The 26,017-nt window shown below is 39.1% G+C and overlaps 1 protein-coding gene across 2 annotated transcripts; it reads right to left on the reverse strand.

The window, feature by feature from the left end:
- On the reverse strand, nucleotides 1-25,946 carry arhgef6 (Rac/Cdc42 guanine nucleotide exchange factor (GEF) 6). 2 transcript variants are annotated; one of them, XM_029512797.1, is made up of 24 exons: nucleotides 25,140-25,946; nucleotides 24,852-24,916; nucleotides 22,870-23,056; nucleotides 21,655-21,738; nucleotides 19,689-19,773; nucleotides 17,070-17,185; nucleotides 16,557-16,761; nucleotides 16,126-16,178; nucleotides 15,419-15,513; nucleotides 15,147-15,242; nucleotides 14,280-14,402; nucleotides 12,573-12,711; nucleotides 12,405-12,464; nucleotides 10,769-10,915; nucleotides 9,658-9,744; nucleotides 9,408-9,489; nucleotides 8,773-8,888; nucleotides 8,383-8,562; nucleotides 7,313-7,333; nucleotides 4,868-4,964; nucleotides 3,919-4,005; nucleotides 3,726-3,822; nucleotides 2,884-2,938; nucleotides 1-2,251 (listed from the first exon to the last, which is right to left on the reverse strand). In XM_029512797.1, the coding sequence occupies exons 3-24, from the start codon at nucleotides 23,032-23,034 to the stop codon at nucleotides 2,129-2,131; spliced, it is 2,313 nt and encodes a 770-aa protein (XP_029368657.1). In that variant the 5' UTR covers nucleotides 23,035-23,056; nucleotides 24,852-24,916; nucleotides 25,140-25,946; the 3' UTR covers nucleotides 1-2,128. The 2 variants fall into 2 exon arrangements, with proteins under 2 accessions (XP_029368657.1, XP_029368656.1); XM_029512796.1 differs by having other exon boundaries at nucleotides 3,726-3,825.
- Between the last annotated feature and the right edge of the window lie 71 nt (nucleotides 25,947-26,017).

Here is a 26,017-nt window from a genome sequence, read left to right on the forward strand (position 1 = left end):
TCTGGAGACGTCATTTTAAAGAAACAATAGGAGACCAGCGTAAGTGCTCACTGAAGCAAACGGGAATTGAAAACTACAGTATGGTATACTTGATGAAAACATACACAAACAGCAACATTATTCTCAACAGCAAAGTTGATGAGACAGTCGCTCATCTGTACAGGGAGCATGATCAGCTTCGCATCCCGATGGGAACAGCAGTTATTGATCAGTCCCAGCACTTGATCAAGACTGAGACTCTGCTGCTGATGTACCAGTGCTGCCTTGTACCTAACACAGTGCTCTGACCTCCCGGGAAAGAGGTACGCAACATAAACAGCACTTCCCAACAGGGAATGTACAGTATTACACTATTACACTCTGAATTATCTGTAACCAAACCTAGGACCTGGTCATCAATCATCAATACCAAGAGACTTGATTAAATAAAGGCAAAGGGAACATAATGAACAGCCTAATTGTGTGGCAGCTAAAACCACGTGGCATGAACATTTTTGGTTAATAAATTGGATCAATTCATTCATTATTGCAATTTCTCCAAATCTGGCCTACCATGCTGGGACTGACCCAGAGGGCAGTCAGTAAAGCAGTCACTTATTGCATTTCAATAGTATTCATTGCTGCTCTGCAGTACAGAAAGTGTAGGCAACAGTGTTGACAGTGTACACACTTGGCCTCGGGAGGAAATGTACCGCTGTAACACAAATCTTTAATAGCCTGAAGGGCCCCGCTTGTTTTTCACAACTTACATACACCCACTCAGGTGGAACCATTCTCATTAAAATATTACCAAACAATCCATCTGACACTTTCAGTATAAATCATGCATTTAGTCCCAGTCTGGTCTTGAAACTTACGTTTTTTGACCCCTTTGGGAGGCACTTAAACAGTTAAGCTCTACTCTAAACCAACAAATAAATCTGTCTGTTCACTCTCTCTGTCCCTCTGCAGGAAACTGTAAGGAGGTCAGAGTGGCAAAAAAAGAAAAACTCTAAATTGTCAAATCAGACTAATGGTTAAAGTATTTTTTCCTCTTATGTATTGAAAAAAAAAAAAAAAAAAAAAACTTGGCCAAAAGATTGATATCTTTTCTGCCTTTACATGTCAGTGTGGTTTAATAAAGTCACAGATGTAAAGGCGGCAGAACTATATCTATAAGGCTAACATCACAATTAAATGCTTGGGTTAACAATAAATAGTATTTCTTATAAATCCAAAATAGAGCCAGGCTGTTTTAATATGGTGAAATAGCAACATATTTTACTAAGAGTAGGGGTGACATCTCTGTCATTATTTGCACACTCTTATGTAATAAATGATATACAGTTATGCCTTTTCTATTTAATAATGCTGCTGTATCCCTGATAGCTTTGGAGTATATATCTAAATATCATGATTATCACACTTCTGATGCAGAATTTGTACTGTAGTGACACTGTACATTCATGCAGTTTAAACAATCAGTCAACGGCTGCATTTGAAACAAATGAATGTCAGACAATGAGCTAACCTGTTGGTTTTGAATGAATGTCCTCAAAACAGCCTGAAACTCGTGTACGTAAAAGTCCAGAATGTTACAGAAATGCCAGTCAGACATGCTCATGAAAGCTCAATAAATCTTTTTTGTCCTTGTGACAAATAAAATATGACAAAAACGTCATGACGCAACAATATGAATAAGTCCCCTTGATAACAGAAGTGCATGCAGGAGAACAACTATTGGACTTGATGGCTTTGTGCTCCTTCTCCTTTTCAAAACGGAGCACAAAAAGCAGTGAAGAACTTGTCCAACAGAGTTCTGTCTGCGGGGGAGTGTTCACAGTGCCAGTAGCCAGGAGGATGTATTTTTTCAGTCTTGGTTTAGCTGAGCTGCTTCAGGAAGAAGCGTGTTTGTTTGCCTCATCTAGTGCGGCTGGATCAGGAAGAGAGATAAGATTTCATCATGTGTGTGACTGAAATGTGGAGACACAACATACAGATACAGACTTGAATACATACACACACACACACAGACTACCCATTTTGTCCCTTAGCAAGCATGCTGACATAAATGTACACACACACACACACACACACGCACACACACACACACACACACATTAGGATGAGGATGACTGTCAGGATGTGTTCAGTGGTTGCCGTCATCCCAAGTGCAATCATTCTTCTGCTTTGCCAGTTTTCGGACCACTCTCTCCAGCTCCTTACGAGACTTCTGCTCCTCCTCCAGAATCTGCTTCATCCACTTACTTTCCTGTGAGACATTATTTGGACAATCGGAGCGTTTGACTGTGTGACTGTTGATTCTTCGGAGAAACTCAAATTTATACTGAATATACTGCACCTGGGCAGTATATTCATTAAAGATGCTACAATGACTAAAAACAGACAGAGGAAAATATAGTTGTAAGTTGTAAAATATTAACAGCTGTTAAAAAAAAAAAAAAAAAAAAGTCCTTACCAGAGAAGTAACAATGCTAATAAAAAATAAATAAGCAGTTATAGTGAGTTTAAACTACACTGAGTGTTGATTAAATGGATTTAAAAAAATGTTAATGCAGTCCAGTAAAATTCTAAATAGGGTAATGTTAATACCACAGTAAGACTTTTTTTCAATGCATAGTCAAGTGAATTCATTTACTGTCCCTGATAATATCATTGGAGTCAGCTGTATAGTTTTTTAATAATGGTTTCTTTCATTATAGTCATTGTTAGGAACTTTGTCAAGTTCCATGTCATGATACCTGAACCTGTCCCTCAAAACCACATTTCACTGCATCTGTAACTAACTAAAAATTAGACAAGCTCAGCAGTGTGTTGCTGACACACATTATGTTAATCAAACATTTGACCACATTTCACACATTAGTCAAATGAAGCACACACCTTTTTTAGTTCATGAACCTCGTCCTTTAAAGCATACACAGCATCAACCAGGCTCCTGAGAGAAAAGAACAACAGAAAATATCATTAGTTTTTTTAACCTGTTCATGAAATAAGAAGTTTGTAAAGGACCGCACTGAGAGTTCATATTTTTGCTGGTGTTGATATTCATATAAAACGAATAATGAATAATAACAAAGGTTTAGTTACGGGGAAAGTTTAACATGACATGTATGTGTCAGTTGGCCCACACATGCTATGCAGCCGTGCTGTTAAAACAGTAACTCCGTAGTTTGCGGAGCCTTCAAGGCAGCTGCACTTCAGCCTCTTGGACTCTTATCATCACATGCACTGAATCTGCACAATCTGGAGCTTCTTCTTTTTTTTTCTCCTTTCACCTGTTGTTCACACATTCAATGAATGAAGAAAGGACTCATATCTCATGTTTGCATTCCTTTGAGAGTGCGGTGAGGTAAGATGCTTGTTTGATTGTTCGTGATTGATAACCTGCAGAACCATATGCGTAGGATTTTTAGCGTCGCATAGTTTAATTAAGATCTTTTGTTTTCTTAATATTTATGTGTACTGGAAACAGATTCGTGTAATGTTTGTTGTGTGTTGTATGTTTTTAATACAGTTTTTAAGGTGCTGTGAGGAGGTAGTAAAAAAATAAAGTTGCTGAATAAAAGGAAACCTTATGCATCAGTTGAGACTCCATTGTTTCAATCCAAGGTACTGCTACAAGTTAACACTGGCTTCCAAACCAGCCTCAGTGACAGATGTTTTTCTGTCACTATCAGTACACCAAGTAAATGAAAACCAACTGTTCACAGTATTATGCTCACTTTTCCTCAATAACTGTCTGGCCGTTGCTCTTCATCTCCTCCACGATGATCTTCTCTTCCTCCGGTAGAAGCACCTGAGGGATGCACTCTTTCCGCACTGCTACACACATGCACAGGCACACACACATTTTATGAGCAAACCACTTGTTGAAGGATTTCATTCTAAGACAGTTTTAAAGTAAACACACACTACCTGTGGTGGTCTGGTGCAGACTGGCTCCGGTGCAGTACGCCTCAATCACCCGCAGTATCTGAGCATCCTCTTCCAGAGCCACCGTGCCTGACAGAGCCAGATATCATCAGTTCCACAAATCAACAACAAGACCTGCTTTTTAAAGGCTGGTGCTGAGCACAACCATTAACAAAAGAACATATGCAAATAAATGTTTCAGTAATCATACGGTCAGATTATAAGAGTATAGGACTATATAATAATATTGATAAAATGGGTACCTCAAATCAAGTGATCTGATTGGTTCATAGGTGTCGTATATTGAACACATACAACAACTATGACCTCGAATTACTTTTCAAAGACTTGTATCCAAAGTAACATAGAAAGAAAAGCAAACAGGCTAGCAGTTACATAAGAACATCAGAAAAATAAGCTAAAACACAGTGGAAACGTCAGTGCAGTTTACCAAAGAGCAGGCAGACAAACAGGTCAAGTTTTAGTTTTTTGTTTTTCTAAAAATTTATATTGATTAAATTAAAAATTTGTCATTTTGTTTCCTCAGCCATATTTCATAAATGTTTTATAAAAAGCTCTCTCTTTGGTTAATTGAACATGCTTAATATGTCACATAAGCGTGCCTTCATAACAATGCACCCTATCTGTGATTTAATGAACACATTCCTCTCTAAACTCTAAATTATTCATGTGAAGAGAGGCCTCAGTCCTGGACTTCTTGAACACGTGTTTTTAGTTCAATGATTAAACAATGATCTTTGCTGTATTCTGCCTCATGCATCTCCTGAAATAACATATTTCAGTTTCACTTTCAATAAACAGAAGTAACAATAAATTATTTCAACCATCTAAACTGCCATTACGAGCAACAACAGCACTAAAGCCACACAAAAAGATGAAAAATAGAAAGCCAATATAAGCTTGTATCAGGCAAAGGAGATAAATATATTACTTTTCCTCATTTGAACCTCATCATCAGAGGGCTTCCGCTCCTTCTTCCTGTTCCCTGGCAGGAACTTCTTCATAGGCCGCGGGCTCTTGCTGGAGTCCTGGAGGAGTGCAACACTGAATTTAGTCAATGTCTCTTTGCACACAGATACTGCTACATACACCTGTAAAGCCAAGACTCCAAACCAAACAGAAGGCAAGCTCAAAGGGATGCATATCCCTTATAAACAAACATCAAAGAACAAAATACCATCAGCAAACAAGGCAGCAAGCATGTGGTAATGACTGTGACCGAACCAATCGCGTAATCCATCTGTGCCTATATAAACTCTCTGCCGTACCTAACAGTCACAGAAAACACCAATGCAAAAAGAAAACTGTGTATTAAAAATTATTCCCACATAAAAAAAAAAAAAGAAAAAGATTTTCTGGCCACGGGCTTCAGTTACCCCAAGAGAGAACATACTTCAAATTAGGTTTCAGGCTTCACCTGGGGGATTGAGCACGTTATACTATATTTTTTTCTACTATCAAACCACAATGATGTGGTTTTTTGAGTGAGAGATTTTCTTCCAATTTTATTGTCTTATAAAAGGTGAGATGTGTGTTTCCTCTTGAGAGCACATTAAAGGCTTAGGTGTGATGAATAATTAACTTGCTGAAGGTGAGAAATGCTGATTTAGCAGTACCAGTGTGACTGTGACAGACATGGCCACAACATATTGTTATGGCTTTACATATAATTTGTACCACAGCCCTGGCTGGAACAGAGAAACTCAAACACGCAATGGGAGAACAGGTAGTAAAACCCATTCATGGGGAATCCTGAACCTCTATCACCTAGTATGACTGACAGAATCATTTACTGAGAGACTTTGAAGAGGCTCAGGGATTCACGTCATGTGTGAACCCCACACACAGAGCAGCGGGTTTTTTTTTCTTGGTTGATTAGAGTTAGGAAAACTCATTGTGTGCCACAGGGTGACGAGAGGTGAATTTTTGATTTCTCGTGTTCCAAATTCTTTGAATACATCAATAGTGGATCATGCCTTACATGGGCATTCTGTGACATTTACGTCACTTTATTTTACATCTCCACTGAGACACAGACTGTGGAGGTTAATCTTAAATTGGTCTGAATAATACGATAAAAACCAAAACTGTTGGGAAAATATTTTGGTTGCCAGATGAGCCAGAATTTCAATGCATGTCATTCAGACAGTATAACTTTTGTCACGAAAATGTTCGTCATCGAATGATGACTAAATAAAATGGAACTGACGCGACTGACGAATAAAAACCAAATGAAGAGTTGGAAAGAAAGCCAACCAGAGTGTTTTTTCATTTTCGTCAGCCAATTACAGCAAATCTCTTTGAGAACGAATCCCTTTGCCTCTGAGGAGTCAACAGCAGATATTCTCTGTACAAATGCCTTTGTGGCCATTGAAACCAAAATTTGGTTGTAAGAGACGAGCAGATATCTGATTTTAAGTTTTATTCATTAAACCTGTTTGTAAGATTTGCCTAAATGAAGGCACGTTCCGAGTGATAACACTCAAACTCGTGTTTCTGGGCTGTCGACGGTGTGGTGGGTAAAGCACATGCCCCGAATTCTGGTTCAGTTACTGCTGGTGCCATTTGCCACATGTCATTCCCCACTCTCTCACCTCCATTTCCTGTCACTCTTTAAGCTGTCCCAATAAAGCCATGTATATCTCTCTCACAAGTCTGTATTGCCTGTTTTAACCTCAATACTATTCCATATTTACAAGCTTATAATGTAATAAAGAATAAATTATTTTCTTTTTGGAAGAATAAATAAATAATAATAATAATAAAAAGCTGTTCCTGTGTTTTGCATAACATACTTGGTCATTTTGTGATTTTGGTAATATTTCAATATGTTGTTAAGCTCTGGTTTAAAGCCATCTGGTAAATGATGGATGTTATGATGATGTGTAAGAAACCTCTACACCATTGTGCATGAAAAACCTAGTCCGTGCAAATTTTGCCAGAAACATGAGACCAACTCAAAAAGAGACATCATCGAACCTATGACAGTGTATTTGGCCTACTAACTAATAGAGTCAGAGCTGAACGGTTGTAGAATAGCGGACTTTGTTTTAAGCGCTGGGATTTCCAAAAATAGTATCTTGAGTAGAAATTACTTTTGATTTTGCGTCAGAAACATTTTTAGTGCGAGTAACACTTTGACTCACTACAGGTAAGGAGAGAGAGGGAGAGAAAGAGAGGTGGGAAAAAAATGCAGACACGCATTGCCACACAAAACAGGAAACCAACAGATGACAGCGAGGGAGGAGTAAAGCAAACAGAGCATGCCTGCTCAACGATGGGGCAAACACACACACAAACACACAGGCAACCCCATATCATCCCACCCCTTCAACCCACATCCTCATTCAAACACACATACAGATAGAAACCTTACCTTCATGATATAAGACATCCTCTACAGAAGGCAAGATGGAGAAAGAGAGAAAAAGGGGAAATGTGCATGAAAAATATGATGAGAGAAGGATGTGACAGAGAGTTAATGGTGAACATTTTTACGACCTGCCATTTGCCAAATCTTTGGCTGTGCAGCATGGGATGATTTTTTTTTATTCAAAGAACCAATGAATAAATGAATATGGAGAAATAGGAAATTTGGTTGGAAGAAGGTTATGCATTTCAAGGACCATGAATGCAATCTCTGCAGGGCAGAAAAAAATCCTGTAGAAATATATATCTACATGTAGAAAACAGAGAGTATGCAGAACTACTGCATCATTGCCTGTGGGCGTCCATAAAAAGCCAAAGTTTTAAAGATGCTGACTATGTGAAAGCATCTAACCCCATAAAGAACCACAGTGTGAACATGATCATGCTCAGTTCTTTCAGTGTCCTCCAGTCAAGATGAGAATTTCCCGTTTACTAGAATAAACATTCTCAGAACAACTATACAGGTGGCCATGTGTCAGATACATCTGCACCCCTAGAATCAAATTAGAATCAAACAGTGGGACAAAAAGGTATTTAGTCACCCACTGATTGTGCAAGTTCTCCTACTTCTTCTCCTACAGTGTGATTTCCTGGATTTTTTCCCCTCACTTTGTCTCTCAGTTGTGTGAAGCTATGATGAAAATTACAGACCTCATCTTTCTAAGTAGGAGAACTTGCACAATCAGTGGCTGACTAAATACTTTTTTGCCCCACTGTATATATTGTATAATATCGATCTAAATGTGTGTTGCTCCTTTCAGTCACTGTGTACTTCATCCAGCTGGTCTGTGTGTGTCTGTGTGTGTGCGCCAGTTTCATTGTGTTGTTTGTGTATTTGGTGGAAAACTTTGTAAATCACAAATACTGGAAGTCTGAATGAAACAGAGAGAGAAATGCGGACAGAGGAGGACAGTAGAGCAGTGGGGTGTTCTGTGGTTTCTAAGAAACAATGGCTGCTTACCAGAGATGCATATCAAGATTGTGTGGGTTTGTTTTGCAGCACAGACGTCCTCCTACCTCTTTGTAGCCAAGTGCAGCAGAAGGTTTAAGCGGGGGTGCCGGGCGAAGGCAGCTGAGGGACCAGGGCTTGCTGATTTTTGGTGGTTCCAGGGGGCCACGATTGATGGCACTGAGGCTACCCAGGTGAGACAGGTGAGTAGGAGTACCGACCATGCTCAGTGACTTTCCCTCTACTGTCTACATGGGACAGTTAAAAGGGCAAAGAGGAGCAAGTTTGTGACAATTACACTGAGCAGCAAAATATGTGTTATATTTGTCACCTTAAGGGGAGATTTTGTTCAAAGTTGTTCACACATCAGCATGGTGTGAGGTTCACTTTTTGTATTGTTTTGACACTGTATTAAATGTGTAATGTGAGCGAGGACACATGCAGATGCATTTGCTAACCTTTGAAATGGTGCTTGCAGGGCTGCCTCCTTTGGTAAAAGGCTGGAGGTGCTCCAGCCACTCCTGCAGCTCCTGGGGAGTACTGCAGAACACTGTCACACGATCGATCATGCTTCCTGCACACACACACACACATTTAAGGGATGGTTACATACTGCTGACAAGAACGAACATATGTCAAAACCACAATTAGTAAAGGTAATGTCGACATCTTGCATTCGTGTCATATCTCTAAATTAACTTCCCCAATTTCATGCCATGGAAACCTTGTGTGTCAACTTCACACCTTTTGCAGTTTGTGCTGTGGTGCAGACCTCCTCTTCTCACAGTGGAAGTCACAGGATTGATTATTTAGGGCCTCACATTTTCTGAATTATAGCAGACAACTTTCAGCAGAAAACACAGTTTGACTGTGTACAGATACCAGCATGAAGATTTAACAGAGGAAGGCCACCTTATGAGCTGAAATTTTAATTTTCATAGCTCTGCCATATGAATTATTTAGCTCAAGGGGCCTATAAGGGGCTTTGGAGACCACCAGCTGCTCAAGATTCAGCTCATTATACTGTATCGCTGCTGCGTCCACAGCTAAACCAAAGAAAACCAGTCATACAACCAGAGCTTCAGGTGCAAACCTGTGATGTCAAAGGCATAGTGGGCACCGTCTGTATCCTCTGCATGTCTTGTTACTGTGGTGCCTGTCAGTGACAGTCTTCCCTGGATAGAACACAGAAAGAAAGAGGAAATACAGCACGCACTGTGTCAAAGGCAGAAGATACACTGCTATAGCCTGAAATCACTGAAATAATGAAAATGAGTGCCCATGCAGATGAAGGACGATAATAATGTTCAGTACTAAAGTTGAGGAAATACACTGTAGCTCACCTGATAGATAAACCCACTCATGCGGGGACTGGCGGAAAGCATTACCAACACATTGGTGAAAAGCATTAAATAGCGCTCCTCTTTTTCCTGCAACAGAATAGCACTTATCAATTGGTTGGAATGTGGCGGACTCGTACATGAATGTAACTGCTGTAAAGTTTAGCTGGATAGCCACAATTTCGGTAGCTGTTATTTTTCTTACTGTCTTACTGTCACTAAAAGGCATGTTGAGATGCCTTTTAGGCATCTCAACTGCTAAAACCAGTTTTAGTTTCCTTACCACATGCAAGAATATAAAACTTGCCCAAATATAAAACATTTGGGCAAGTTTTATATTTCAAACTGCAGGACCAATATGAAACCAACCATCCAATATCACAGCTGGCACGAGCCTATTTTAGAGCCTATTAATATACGGCTTGTCGTCATATGAACGGAAAAAAGGAAGATCTGTCTGGTTTGGTGGTTGGAAAGTGGTCGGTTGTGATCAAAAAAGGGTTAGTCCAAATGTATTGTATAAGATGGGTATTCTTCCCTCTGCCGTTTCAATGTCGACCCCTACACAGAAACCACAAAAAAAGGAGTTGGCTTTTCAGTTTTCGTCTTGCCTACAAAATGTTTCTGTTTTGACATTTGCGGGATAAATTAAACATGCATGTGGGGAGTTTTAGCACTTAGAGTATATAGTTTATATATTTATATATTGTATATAGTTTTCTTTAAATAATGTTACCTTGCTGGGATAATTTTAGCAGTGAAACTAACTAGGGCACATGACCTCAAGGGTCTGTTCACACTTCCTATGTGCTTATCTGCATGAAACCCCTTATGCAATCTCATTCTAGCAGAAATTGAAATGATCATTTGACAGTGGTTTCAGTTCAAATTTAACAAAGAGTTTTAAAGATGAGAAAAGAAGCAGTCACAAGTCAATACTGTCTTCCATGTGCTTGGTAAGCCAATAAATCCTGTTCCCCTTTAAAGATGAGTAAAGGAAAAGGAATCCATGGGAACAGACAAATTCAATGGAAGAAAATGACAAGACCAAAAAGAAAGAAAAAAAAAAAAAAAAAAAAAAAAAAAAGTTTAGGACAAACCTAATGGCTCTCACCTCACTGGACCCGTTTTTCATGTGGACCTGGGACATGTAGGCCACATGACCCAGGCTCTTTATGCCATCTCCCTCCCAGCCACGCACTGGCTCTGACAAGATCTGGAGCTCCAGGTTCTTCCGCTTTCGCAGTTCCTGGCACTGCGTCTGAAAAGAAAAAAATATATAAATATATGCAATCTATGCGGGCGACAAAATATTTTTGATTAACTTAAATAGTTAGAGACACGGGACTGCTCAGGAAAAATCTCTCTAATCACTTGTCATATCTATTTGCAGGCTTTCAGGTTTTCAGAATTTCATAAGGTCAAACATTGCAAAAAATTCAGTTTTTTTGTTTTACCTTAGTTTTTTTTTTTTACTTATAGGAATTACAACAATTTATTGAAGAATAGCAACATGGGAGAATGTTTTCTTTTTTTTTTTTTTACACAATTAATTATGTTTTGTAAATGGCCATATTCACCCCTTTGCATACACATTTATGCAGTGCTTTTTTCTACTATACAAAGACACTCACACACTGATCTTATATGATGGGAAATTTGGGGTTCAGTGGTTTGCCCAGAGGACATAAGGATAGGAAAAATGGGAGAACCACTAACCTTTCAATTAGTGGAGCTCCAGTTCCACCTCAGCAGCCCTAGTGTCTATCTGATTTCTGGATTTTATTTATTTATTTATTTAGACTTCTTACTATGAGGTAAAAGGAGTAACCTGTGATATAAAAATGCAAATTTTCAGGTGCTAAACTGGGGTTCTCCCTTTCAGCAGGAAAAATGACAATGCAGCTTTTGCCATTTTCCATTTACACATTACCACATTACACAGAGGTTCTACAGACAGAGCAGTACAGGTAAGTAACTGGTATTTCTTAGCATCTATGCTACCAACCGCGCGCATGCACGCACGCACACACACACACACACACACACACACACACACACACACACACACACACACACACACATTGAGACGACTCATAAGTATTGAGTGATTTTTTTTCTCCACGCTTTCTGGAGAAGCCGTGCTGAAGAAACATATGTGAGTCACCTCATTTATTCTAACACTGAGCCTGGGAGCTGTGCTGGGGAAATGTTCACCCAAACACAATACGGTTGCTGGCTTATGATATATTTCTTCAAAGATGGCATTTCAGTTCACACCCACTGTAGGAACAACATTATTGCCCAGTATAATGCAAACAAGCTCAGTCACTTTTATTGAACTCTCTCGAGAGCTGTGCTTGATTGTAAACTGTTAAATTACAGTCATTATTTTTGCACCACTAACATGAAACATGAAAGTGACTTACACTTAAGATTTATCCGAATGCTGAAATCAGTTAGTTCTCATTGAAGATGTTAATAAGGCAAAAGACCTGAGAGAACACCTTAACTTTGAAAAATGACTGACTTAACCTTTGACAAAAAACTGTGTCCTTGACAGTGTATTTTGCCAAGGAACTAAATATACCAGAAAACCTACAAATGCACAAGTCAGTAATTGAGAAAGGACATGGGAACCTTACAGGTTTGTTCCACACTGATAAAAGGGGAAAGCCTAATCCCTGGTGGAAATGAAGAAAGTTTATATAGTTTATTTTGTGTAGAGTCTGCTTGATTTTCAAACTTACCACAAGGCACCTAAATGCCGATGTTGCCTTTACAATGTCGATGTAGTCTGGGTGAGCTTCCTGTGGTGGAAATGAAAAATCTAATGTAATCAAATAGCATAATAAATGCACTGATATGAAAAAAATATATGTATGTATGTATGTATGTATGTATGTACATACACACACCTCTACATGTCTCTCCAGCTCCTGAAGTAAGGTTGGGTACTTGTCAAGTCTCATGAAGGGCTTGCTGAGGCTGGAGGTCAGGGTGAGGATCCCTGGAGCACTTGCTCCCTGGCCCTCCATGAACTTGTCCAGTTCATCACTGATTCCAACAAACAGACACACAGACACACAGTTGAGGGCTTTTCTATACATTTTCTTCTGGGGATACAGTGTACATAACAATTTGACTGTATGAGACAGGATGATGCTTGTTTATTTTTGCTATTGCAAAAGTAAATGTGAATCATTAATTTCAATACAAAGTTTTTCTTTCCACTAGACAGTGGAACCATAACACAATCAAAGTACAAAATATTTTGTGGAAGAGAGCCTCTTTCAAAATACGTGCAGGGGAAGTTAATATGCTAAAATAAAAAAATACATTCCGCGAATTTTGTGCATCTCCTACAGGTGATGCACTGAGTTAGGAATAGTACACTGTTTTAAATAAACACAATTCCCTTTAACAGCTGAAAAAGTGACCACATCAAAGAAAAGTTTTATCTGATTCCAACAAAAAAAAATTATTCATATGTATTACTGCTTTCTGGTGTAGAAAAATGTAGATATATGCTGTATTCATTTATATCCATACTCAGCCCCTGTTTCAAATATTTTCCAAGGTCTCTGGTTAGACAGCCCACTAACCACCATGTTAAAGTGCGAGACGCAGCATGAATTATGTCTATTTTGTTTTTGAAATTTTTTCCTAAATGTCAACACACAAATCTGACTGCAAATTTTATTCTGACAGTGTCATAATAGCAGCACTGTGTGGTAACTGTGGATAAAAGTGAATGTGATAAAGAAAGGTTCCTTCAACTGAAATGCAAATGTGTTTACTGTGAAAAAGAGCCTTGCTTGCCTGTCACGGTAACCACAGCTCGATACATCCTGTCAACAGTCAGATCCTTCCTGTGTGTAATTCATCTAAATCTGCAGCTTACAATGTTGAAACGGAGGCATCCAAATTACTCAACACTCTATAATTAAAACTGCAGCTAGACCCCTGTACTCTTTCCACAGTGGCTGTGATCCATACAGTACAGAAGAGTTTTCAGAACAGAATGATGTATTGCATATGTAACAGAAAATTGATTGAGGAAAGCCTTCAGCACTGGGACTTGGCATAGTGACTGACATAACATTAATCTCCTGTTCATTTGCAGGAAGAAATCCTGACATCTTGTGGCATAAAGTTAAATTGCAGCCAATCAATGAGAAAGCATACAGTGGTCTAAGCTATTTTTTTCAGATGCATAAAACTTATTACTGCGAAAAGACAGATATATGTAAGCCAAGTCTCACAGCACCTGAGTTGTTTTGCTTAAACTGTGGCCTTTTCAGAGCCTGGGTTGTTTTTTTACAGATAGAAATCAGGTAAAATTATACAGTATTTGGTAAAGAAAAATAAAGAATAAGAAAAAGTAAAAATACTTGACATTTCTCATTTCTTACAAAGGAAATCACGGCCCTTTCAGTTAATCTTTCTACTCCTTTGTGGGGACTCTGATGTGTTTTGGAAATTCTAAATTCTGGCTTAATACAGTTCTCATGTGACAAGCTTCCTGGCTGACTAGTGTGAATACCATCTAACAACATATATAACAGCTCTCCCTGATATGGTATCGTATGGCTTTCTGCTCTGTTTTGTGTGCAGGGGTTTACCTGTGGTCTGTTAGGATGCAAACAGCTGAAGGGTGGCTGGAACAGTAAGCCAAGTACAGAGTCTTGATCTGACACATAAGGTTTAAATAGCAGCCTGCCACTCGCTGTTGGCCCTCTGGGACTCTGCAAAGTCAGAGATACAGAGAAAAGGTTAGATGAAAAGTGGTGGCGAGAACTGAAAAAGTAAGACAAGAACATGAAAAAAAGAGAAGATTGAAGATTAGTTATGGAGATTTTTTACCCCAATTCTTACATACAAGTACAAATTTTTATTTACTATTATTTTTTCATACTCAACAGTATCCAGTAACACCACTACATGCTCACATTTCTTATATTGAATTTAAGAGAAATTTAAGAAATCTATCCATCAATTTCATCTCCTAAGGAATTAGCTGCCAGCTGTTGTGAATATATCAGTTTCTTGAACAGTGCCTTCATGTACCAAATGTTATAGATTTTATAGATTTTTCAAATCAATGTGTGCAAGGATATTAACTTGGATTTAACATAATAGGTTTCATGCTCTCTATTTGAGAGAATGTTTCAGGTTTTATGAGGTGACATTTTTACCAAAAGAGAAGAGCTGTTTAAGAGGAAGGAAGTTGTTCTAAAAACAGAGTCAAGTATGGTATACTATGTAGAGCTCCTAACAGTAATGTGTGTATATATATGCATAATGTAGCAAATGAGCATCAAAAATATAATCACTAAGATGGCCCTCTAAGGGCATTTGATGAAATGTATCAGAACAAATGCAGAGTTGTGTGGTACACTGTGGTCCAAACAGTGACAGATAATTATAACTGATCAAACTCAGATCCAAAAGTTTTCATGCAAGTCTATGGAATGGCCAGCACGACTTACTTTGTACAGTCCTCTAAAGCCACACACAGTCCCTGCTGAAAGTTGAGGATCTCCTCCAGGTTTCCACACAAGGTGGCACTGTCTGCACTGTTGAGCCTGAATATAGCACAGTGAGAGACAAAAAGGGCTAATTTACAAATATGGATGACGGAAGAAAGTTTGATGTAAAAGAAATGTGAATCATTTAATGAACCAAAGATATTTTCCTATACTCTACACTTTCCACTGACTTAAGTGACCAGAAATGGATGTGTCCTTTTCATTGCTCTTACTTGTCGCTTGCTTGCAAGGGTCGCAGGTAACAATTCAGCAAGGTTTGTAATTCCTTGATAAACTCTCGCTCGTGCTCCACGATGTCCTGTACCACCTGCATAAGCAGCACAATCAGTCAGACACTGAATGTTAACAAAAGCACACTGTCTAGATAGGTTAAGGGTTAAGATGAGGTTTAAAGTGGAGAAATTACTTGTTTACTTATAAGGCCTTTAAATACATTTTCAGTAGTTTTCATTTGAGAATTATATATCTATTTAATTGATGATACATAATAGTGCACTGAAATATTTGCTGGTTTCTGCTGCCAAACGGTATCTCTTCTCTATGTACCATCCTAATTAAAGGAATATGACTGAGGTTTTAGCTGCATTAAAAATGGCAAAATTAAATTCAAATAATAATTAATAAATAAGAGCATCAAAAACACACTGATCTGAAGTTTACAAATCTTTCATATGTAATAGATATTTGAACTAAGATCATATTTTGCTCTAATATCTTACACATTATCTATTAATGATTGACCAAATTAGATAATGTTAATGTAAATACACATTTGGCCACCATACATACTCTATATTATGACAAATTTAGTTGAGGAATGTGACCTTTAGTACTTGTAAAAGTTCTATTAAAAAAAATCTCACATCTCTTTAAGCAAGCTAATGGACAGTAGCCCAAAAAATATAACGTCTTTACTCACCACACTGTAGTAGTTCTTGGTCAGTTGAGTTCCTTTAGGAGACACTGGCTTCTCTATGGAAGAGGTACGAAACAATATGGACGGTGAGTTCCTCTGAACTAATTCATAATCATTGGCACAATTATTAAATGAATGAATGAATGATAAACATATTTTTGAAATAAGTAAGGGAGTTTCAGAAGATAGTTGTGCTGAAGAACAAACAAAAGACCTGATGAAGGTTAACAACATTGCTTCTCGTTCAACAGCAGCTTAAGAGACACAATACTCACACAGCACAGCATTAGACTTCCAAAATGTATTGTCAAATCTGAATTTACATGCAACTTTAGCTAAATGTGTATTTCATATATTATATATACACAATATTTTCAATCAAATTCTTTCAAGAAGTCAGGAATTGATGGTCTTGATTATGGGGCCAAACTTACCGCAGGATTTGACCTCCCGGACGTAGTTACTGGGGAACCAGCCTGTCTTGCCATTGAGTGTGCCTTCCCACCATCCTCCCTCCTCCTGCCGTGTTACTAGGATCACTTCGCCTTTACTGAAAGACAGCTCATCTTCGTTGTTTTGTTTGAAGTTGAAGCGAGCCTTCACCATCAGCTGTCCGCCTCCACCATTCTCAGACATCTCCTGTTATGCAAACAAAGATAATGGGATGGGGTGTATCCTCAAAAACATTGATGGATTTATATGTAGTACAGTGAAAACAATTCTCCATATCTTGGACTAATAACATTTTTATTTTTACCTTGGTTGGGGCTTAAAGTAAAATTGTTTGCGCTTTTCTTCTTAAAATTATTTCTTTAGCATCCAACGAAATTACATATGTGGTGTGCAATAGAGTCTACGAAAATTATCTGACACATTCAATGTAAAATATGGACTACCCATTTCTAGCTAAAAGCAGGAAGGCAGAAAACAAGGAGAAGAGATCACACCACTGATTTGGATTGTCTTCGCAGAGAGCCTTTGGATTTGGCAGACGTGTGTGACGACGCTGACTGACTAGGAGGGGAGGCACTGGACTGCGGACATGACCTCTCAGCAGCACAGTCTATGGACACGCATGGAGGAAATAACAGTTATTTTGGAAGCACTTGTTACACATACACACACACACACACAATCATCATAGATGGCGCAGGTGCACATTCTTTGGGGTATGACCAGTGATGATAATTCATATGAGTACGGTTCATTGCTCTGCACAGCTGCAGGACACTGAACTTGCTCACACAGGGGCAACATATTTACAATGTTACACCAAATCCTCTGATATAAGCAGAACTAGCACTGTGCTCAAAGAAAGTAAAAAAAAAAAGAAAAAAAGAAGACAGCATGCAGTGTATACATCTTGACATAAATATATATGTCTCACCGATCACTCACACAGTCCATGTTTTGGTCCGTCATATATTGTCATTCTGCCTAACTGACCTGAACACAATGTCCTCAGTCCATATCTCTTACCTGCAGTATAGTGGGAGACCTGTCTTAAAAAAATAAGCAAATCTATTTTACGGACACCCAAACCCTCAACTGTGTCATCACTAAGCCTCTGCAGCGAAGGAGAAGTGATTTTGGGTCAGGAGCTGTCAGCTGTCCTGCAGTATGACTGCAATCTTCGAGATGCACTGATGGAGGCATAAATTTTTTGCCAGCATTCGCTTCAAAAGTGACATGTGGCGTCCCTGTGCCCTCCTGCAGACTAACATGCAGATACACACTCACTGAAAACTCCCCCTTAAAGCCAAGTGGATGCTGGCCAGATCTACTTTTTAATCCTGTTACAAATTACAGAAAAAAAGATGAATAGCTTTAATGAGCGTGAACCATGAGCCTCAGTAACCTCTAATTGAAATTTAATAAGGAGATCAACTTCGAGGCTATAAAACTGACAAACGCTTGAGTGCATTTGTTTTTACGGGCAGTAAAATGTGCTGGTGGTAAGACTTTTTGTCTTGTTCCATCAGCAGATCATTTAGAATCCATTTAATGTAAGTTTGATTGGAGAAACTCTGGACATTTCCTGCTGTTTTCCATATGCAGATATGTCAGGGTGCATTACACTGAGGCATAAATGATATGATGAAAATGGCAGTGAAGGCAGCGGGATAGTCCACATGCACTCATGGATCCCACATGCCACTCCCGACACACACACAGAGAATCCTGACAAGCCCTTCTGTCAGCTAGGCTCTGTGGTATCCACTGTTATTTTCTGTACAGGGACAATGCTCACAGCATTTATCCTACACAAACACAAATGTAGAGAAAACCGAGGCTTGGAAAAGGAGTAAAAAACACAAGCCTTGTTTGTTTCTAGATATCAACTAACTTGTGACTAATCCACTTCAAATCAAGTTCACTTCTGAAGAGGGGGGAACAGCTGCTGGGCATTGCCAGGCTGAAAAAGATTCACATATTAAGTAGATCTCAGCTCTAGCTCAGGGTTCTGGTCCACATCTGAGTCTGGCATACACCATTCACAACATTTACATGCACTAAAATGATTGATCATGCATTACCAAAGTGACGGCATGTGTAACATATCCCAACAGGAAGGCGCTGCAGATAATGCCATGTAGAACTGAAACAATTAGCCAACTAACTAATGGGCCAAAATACAGACGATACCAATAATGTGGTGCTGATTACTTCAGAAAACGTTGTATTTCTGCTTTGCTTGATTTAAATAACTGTGCATTAAATATCTTGGTTTTACAGAACCAGCTATTTGAAGATGTCACCTCCATCTCTACAAACAGCAGTTATCTATTTTCTGAATATTCCGACTCTGATGGACAAACCATTTTATCTGAAACACAATCAGCAGAATAAGCAACCAATCTTCATATTGTGCTCCACTCTCAAGCTCAGTCAGGGAGAAAATGAAGTACATAACCAATCAGTCTTTTTACATACAGATCTGAAAGAGTCAAGAACATTATGCATCTCTTACAACACATGCAGAGGCAGAGTGGTCTCAAAACGCTGGCTAAATGATTTCAAGGCGGTTCTTACTTAGAAAGTGGAGGAAGAATCTCTTCAGTACCTCCAAAGAAGAGATTCAAGCAAAGCAATTAGCTCTACAAATGCTGCAGGACTGCTGCAATGAAAACCACCTTATGCTGTGCTCTCACTGGAGAAATACACGCGAGATAGGGATGTGAATCCGCAATGCACGCACTCACACATATAGCATCTACAGTACCATTAGACATTTTGCCTCCTACTTAGTGTAAGAGCACACAAAATGACCAACAGAGAAGGATAAGTATGGTACCCAGCATGAAACAAACACACACTGCCATACCAGATGCCCATGGATAACACACTCAAAAATGATTTTCAGTGGTTGCATGAACAAATTAAAAATGAAAAAGACCACCAACATAACATTCATGAGGTAAAAGCTAATCAACTGGCCAACATATAGCTAATATGTACCTAATGTATAGTCACATGATCATTTTATTCATGGTGTAAACTCATATATATACAATCTCTCCAGTAAAGGGGATTAGATATGCAAAGAAAAACTTCAAAACGCTTACCTTGTGTGGCAAAGTTGACTGCCAGCAAAGTGGTTAGCACTTTGCCAAAATTCTCACCAGTGTATAACCACTCTGGTTCAAACCCCTGGATGGAAAAGGAACAGAGAAGATGCTTTTAAACCAAAAAACCCCAAACCATGTGTTCAAAAAACCTGTTATCCATCAGATGTGGAGAAAAAGTAAGTCAAATTTAGAACTTTTCAGCAGATTTCACCGATCTGAGCAGTGATGCTTGTTAAGTGCAAACAGACAGACAGAGAGTTGGTGAGGGACAGATGTTCATTCCAGGCTACTGTACAAACAATAGGAAGACACACAGGGATTTAAGAAAGCCTATAACAAGACAGAGGTAAAAACTGACATGCTGAGATCGACCCATATTTTGTGACTTATTTGAAATAAAAGAGACAGGGCCAGGCGCATTTGTGAATCATAGATGCTCACACACTCACAGGCACAGTGCTTGTTCGCTTGTCTCAGACAGCTATCTTCTTTCCTCCGGCAGATGAAGTTTCACATTTTAAATAAAACATCTTAAATATAGAGGATATGTAGTGCAGCCTTGGTCATGAGTTGTGTGTGTCCTCAGTCAGAATTAAAGCAAGTGTGACCATTAAACCTTTAGGTATGGGATGGGCCTTAGGATTTTTTGTTTTTGTTTTTTTTTTACATTAATTCAGCTTGCCTGTCAGTATTATAAAAAAAGAGAGAAAAGAATAGCAGTCAATGTTGGCTTTATGCATAATGATTTTTGCACCACTGGCATTTAAAGACTGGAAAAATCCATGTGCACTGATAATACCAAATGAGGGAACAAATGGGTCTTATATCACCATATTGACTTGGATCATTGGTAACTGGTACTAGTGCTGAGACCTTGACTGTGGTTTGGGTCAGTTGTTTCAACGTGTCACATTATGGCGCTCCTCTGAATTACTATAATAATATGACGAAATATATTATGTCATGCAAATCAACAGAGAAAAAAATCTGAGGCATTGAGCAGTAATTGATGCTTCCTCTTTCTGAACCTCAGGGCAGAAGTGAAAGTTGTATGACTTTGTGCAGCAAGAGGACAAGCGGGTACTATTTTCCTATGGCTTAAAAAAAAAAAAAAAAAAAAAATTCTCCAACCATGATCACATCAGTGACCAAAGGATGGGCAGGGCCCGCTGTAGCACCACGCATCTCCTGGTTGGTACATTTGACAGTGGCTCTGCAAAACCTCTGCCCATGAGCCACTGGCTGGCCACAGAAGGTCTAATTATGGGTTAATTATGGGTCAGCAAGGCTGATGGATAAAAGCAAAGGGGACCTCCCAGACAAAACAAGCCAGCTGGGCAGACCTACTGAACCACTTGACTTTGCAGTGAGCCAGGCGTGCTGACTCCATTAGTTGTTTAAAGAACCCAACTGATGTGATTCAAAACCAGAAAAGACTATTTATAAAGCTGCAGGAGAAATTACTGTTCAGTGTGGCAGTCACAAACAGGCTGGTACAGACGGAAGAGAAAACTCCCAACATCTGCAAATGATTTGGTCATTTCCAATATTGGGACATCTTTTCAGTGAAGTGAGCCTGCTATATACATATATACCTCTGGGATAAGCAAAGATAGAGTCACTGAAACATGAAAGAGAAAGGGAATTTAAAAGGAAGTTAGCACTGTTGAAACCTAAGTTGTGTCCACTTGAGAGCAAATCCGCTTGTTATAGAGGGCAACAGTTCACTTCTGATCTGGTCAGTGTGAGTGAACGACAACGTGTGTTAATGTGGCTCACTCCTCATGGACGTGTGAGCAAGCAGATCACAACACAACTAAGAGTGTGCTCAAGTCTCCCCGGTGCTCTGCTCTGCATTAGGATGGCTAAGACGAGGAGATCATCGCAGCGGACGAGCACCCCGAGTCCAAAAATCGTGAGTTTAAGCATGAAACTTGACACACAAAACCCTGAGGCAACTTACCTCCACTTTCAAGGACGAGCATCCTCTTAAAAACTCCCTGATGTTGGAAATACAGTCGGCTTCAGACCTCGGATCCTGGCAATACTAGACACACAACACAGTGAGAGAGACAGACACACACATTAAATAAATATATAAACAAATACCTCGGTTTAGTGCACAAGAGACAGACATCTGACACAAGCTAGCTAAGGCTTAGCATGCTAAAGCTACGACCGTGTCAGTTACATACAAAAGCGCAAAAAAAAACAGCTGTGTCGGTCCAACCGCGGTCACCTACAGTTAACAAAATAACTGTGGATCCCTCTGCTTCTCCTTCATACACACACAGCCATTAACAGCACGGAAAAGTCCAAGCCGCCACTGCGAGCGACACTTCCGCTTTCTTTTCCAAATTTCAAAATAAAATCCTGAGGAACGGTCACGTCCCAACGGTGGATTTTTTATTATTATTATTATTATTACTGTTATTTTACAGTTTTGCTTTTTGGTACGTCCAATTCAATCCCAGATATTTTTTTATTTGTGAAAAAATAACATGTCAATGCCAAAGAGAAAGCGAGACAAACTAGGCAGAAAAGTAAACTCTCTGAATAGAGAAGTTACTACTTCCGGTTTTATTTTAGCAGTTTCCAACGGCGCTTAGAGAAAGAGGAGGTCTCTCTGAAGAGCTGAGCCTTCAGGTGGAAGTGACGAACTGTCTCTGCAACTGTTCTCGTTATCAACTTTTCTCATCTCGCCAGGGAAACATTACTCACGCTGCTCGTAGTAATCTCCGGCCAGCTAATAAAAAAGTTGTGTGAAACTAACGGTGCAGAGAAATCCTCCGCTCCGGCCTGAGATCGGTGTTTGTCTCACTTTGTCCTGTTTTTTGTCGGGTGTTCACACCGACCGTCTCCTGTCAAGAATGCGGAACATTTTTCTTGGCTTAACAGGAAACCGGGTTTTGAAATCACAAATGTTGGCCCAACTCGTCTCAAACTCGATGCACGAAGCTCCGTGTGAATCAAACACATTAAAAAAAACTTGACTCGGCTACTGAGAGCTGCAGGAAACAGAAAATAAAAAAAAAAAGAAAAAGAAAAATGAAAGGCCTGCAGCAAAGGGAGAAGTTTTCTGGTGGTGTCCACTCAACAAACCCCTCCCTTCCTCTCCACCACAGCCGTCGATCATTTGGCATTTGTTGACTTTGGCGAAGTTAAATCAACAGCTCACCTTCGGGCTGAAGCCAGGTATGAGCCGCTCCGTGAGCTTGCACAGGACGACCCCATCCTTCAGCGACGTTTTCAGAAACTCCTCCGGATCCGCTATATTCTTTTTAGGCGAACTGAGCACTCCGAGCGAGATCAACCACGTTACCGTCTGCTCTTCTGGATTCATAGCTCCACAAAACGATCATTGCCTAAAGAAGAAGAAGAAAAAAAACAAAACAAAACTGGCGGCCTGTTCCGTATCAATATGCAACTCACATCCGCACTTCTGTTACAAGTAAAAAAAAAAAAAAAAAAAAAAAAAGGCGGTGGGGGAAGGACGAAGCCGTTTCTATACAAGCAACACTGATGATCACCCCTACTGGTAAACGAGCACCGCAACAATAGACAGGAGTCGTCTTCCTCTGAGAAAGACACATGCTGACAGAGGCCGCTTCATTTCCACCAGACTGGTTCACAAGATAAAATGAAATGCAGCAGAGGTCAGAGCGTCGAAAGGACTCAGGGAGGCTTTCAATGTGACTAACAACACGTACTTTGTCATATTTCATTCAGGGTTCATCTCCAGTCTGGTTTAAAATCATAATCTAAAATGGGTCATGCTCAAATTTGCTGTCACAGTCCCATTAATATGGCTCTTGCTATATCCACTGATAGAAAAAAGTATATGTTTAACCCTGCTGTTGTGTTCCCTTTTGACCGGGATCATTTTATTTCATTTTAAATCCATAATAATACATATATTATCACCTAATGTAGTTTATCTGTTTATCAACTTCAGCTCTTGCAAACATTACAAGTTTTGAACTTGTATTTGCTGTGTATGTCCTTCAGGCCTCATTTATCTGAGTTCATACCACTCATTAAAAAAAAAATTATATATATATATATATATATATATACACAAATTAAACCTGAAACCTGTTGTTCTTTCACCAAGTACTTCACTGGAATGTTTACCAAAGTCACTTTTTTCAAACCAGTTAAATTATCTAAACTGTGGCACAAAATAACAGCTTTTGTGTTCCCGGTCAAAACTGACCCGTGTGATTTATTTATTGAAAACAAACACCACAGGGAAAACTTACTACAACTATACTACAAATAGCTTGAACACACAGGAAAAGCTCTCCCTATCCTTGGTTGTTAGTAAAGCAGGAGGCAACTCATGCTTGTTTTTCCTTAGTGCTCCAACCATGGTCAGATTTCTTTGGAGCAGTTCCTGACCCAGGCCATAGCTGGTGAAAAAATTATCACAGGTATTGTTGTGACCTTGTAGCCTTGCTGTCATGTGTAGGACCACCCTCTTCCCCTGATTCTTGTCAGGAACACCATCAGCCGGTTTGCCTGTGTACACTTACATGTTCCAAGCATGACTTGTCTTCACATCACATACTGCCCATGTCTTTATGGGCCATAAAGGGGCATAAGGTGTGTGTGTCTGCTCAAAGACACCTGCGTGTTGAGGTGTGAGAAAGGAGAGTATATATATGTGCTTGAACTGTTTTATATACTAATTGTAGTCTTACCCGTTCATTTTTGACCAGGACAACCATGGGTGTATACAAGTTCCATAAAACACAGATTTTTATGAAAATATTTCAGATTTATTTTATGTGTTCAAATGCCCTGTGTGAACAAAGTCATGGAACCTCATGACAAACAGATGAAATTTACTGCATTGTTAGAGAGGAAACTTTTAAATCGGTCAGATTTGACTGGAACACAACAGGAGGGTTAATTAAATCTTGGGATTATCTGAAAATATCTGTACCACAAGTACCTTGTGGTGAATATCTACCAGAATTAAAAAAGATAACTGCAGTAATATACATATAGTTTACATATATACATATATATTTTAAAGCGTAATGCTTTTTGCATCCTTCTTTCATGGCAAGACTAAAGAAAGTGAACAAAGTTCCTTTTAAAGGTTTTTTTTTTTATTGGAAAAAAAAAAAAAAAAAGACAGTTTTTTGTTCTCACTTTTATCTCATTGTTCCACTTGAAGAGACTCAACCAGTACTCTGAACAGAAGTCTGAATCAGCATCTGGAATAGGGGACCATGAAAAGAAGAGGGAGAGGGAAAAAAAAAAAAAAAAAAAAACTGATTACACATCTACAGTTTAATAGTGTGACGTATCTAAACACTTTCTATTTCACCAAAAATTTATGGAACATAAATTCCTACTATAGTATTTTTCACTCATTCACTTCTTCAGTTCTTCAAAAAAAGTAATGAAAGAAGACGAAGATTACTTTGGTTTCCGTACCCGTTGGTGGTGGACTCTGCCTTCATTGGTCCAAGAACGTCACGACACAATTCAGATATGTTTAAATTCCAGTTGCCTTAGAGCGATGTTCATCCTGCAATTAGAACAAAATATTAACATGTCGCCCTTGTCTTAGTCATGGAATAATAAAATATCTGTACATGATATTGTGATCCTTGATCCGACTGCAAAATCGCTTCAGTGATTGTTTCCAGTTTGGCAGTTAGAGCGATGAAGTTCTTCCAGAGGTCTCCATTGTTTGAATTGGCATGCTTGTTGAAAAGGGTTGATACTGAGAAAATGGCTCTTATTTCAGGGGAAAAAAAAAAAAAAAAAAAAAGGCTTTGAAAAGTTACCAAGAAAAATTTCCTACAAATAACTAGACATCTTTACCCATGATTTGAAATGCTCTTTTGCCAATCGTTACTGAGGTTGGACGATTGATTAGGCAAAAAAGGACTTTCTTTGCGGGCTCAGTTGGCAAAAGGGCTGTAAAACTTTCATTGTTGAAAAGGGACGAAATGTCTTTGGAAGTTGTTGCAAAATTTTAGCTGATGAAAACGGACTACAATGAACAAGGCTCTCTTGGTTGACCTTTTCTTTTGATCCCTGTGGCACAAGTTGTCTTGAATATCACCGGAGATTGCAAAACAGGACAATGAGAAACTCATTTACAGATGAGAAACAAAGAGGTTTGCTTTGCTTACCAGCTGTTGACTATCGGTCGAGTTGCATTTGGTTGTTGCCTTTGGTTTTGTCGTTGCATGCCATCAAATGGCTCTAGGGTGATGGATCCATTTCCAAGGAAACTACATTGGAACATTTTGACAGTGACATTTGCCTGACCCTTGAAAACAGTAGAGTCCATTTGGAAGCAC

This window comes from Echeneis naucrates, chromosome 10 (genome assembly GCF_900963305.1).
Source record: "Echeneis naucrates chromosome 10, fEcheNa1.1, whole genome shotgun sequence".
NCBI lineage: Eukaryota > Metazoa > Chordata > Actinopteri > Carangiformes > Echeneidae > Echeneis > Echeneis naucrates.

Bases quoted from the DNA above. Each gene is read 5' to 3' on its own strand.
- arhgef6 (XM_029512796.1), bottom strand. From the start codon at position 23,034: ATGAATCCAGAAGAGCAGACGGTAACGTGGTTGATCTCGCTCGGAGTG. The intron at 16,762-17,069 runs GTGTGATCTCTT...TTTGCATAACAG, and splicing joins GAAGACAATCCAAATCAGTG to GAGATGTCTGAGAATGGTGG. The intron at 7,334-8,382 runs GTAGGAGGACGT...TGCCTTCTGTAG, and splicing joins CTGCACTTGGCTACAAAGAG to AGGATGTCTTATATCATGAA.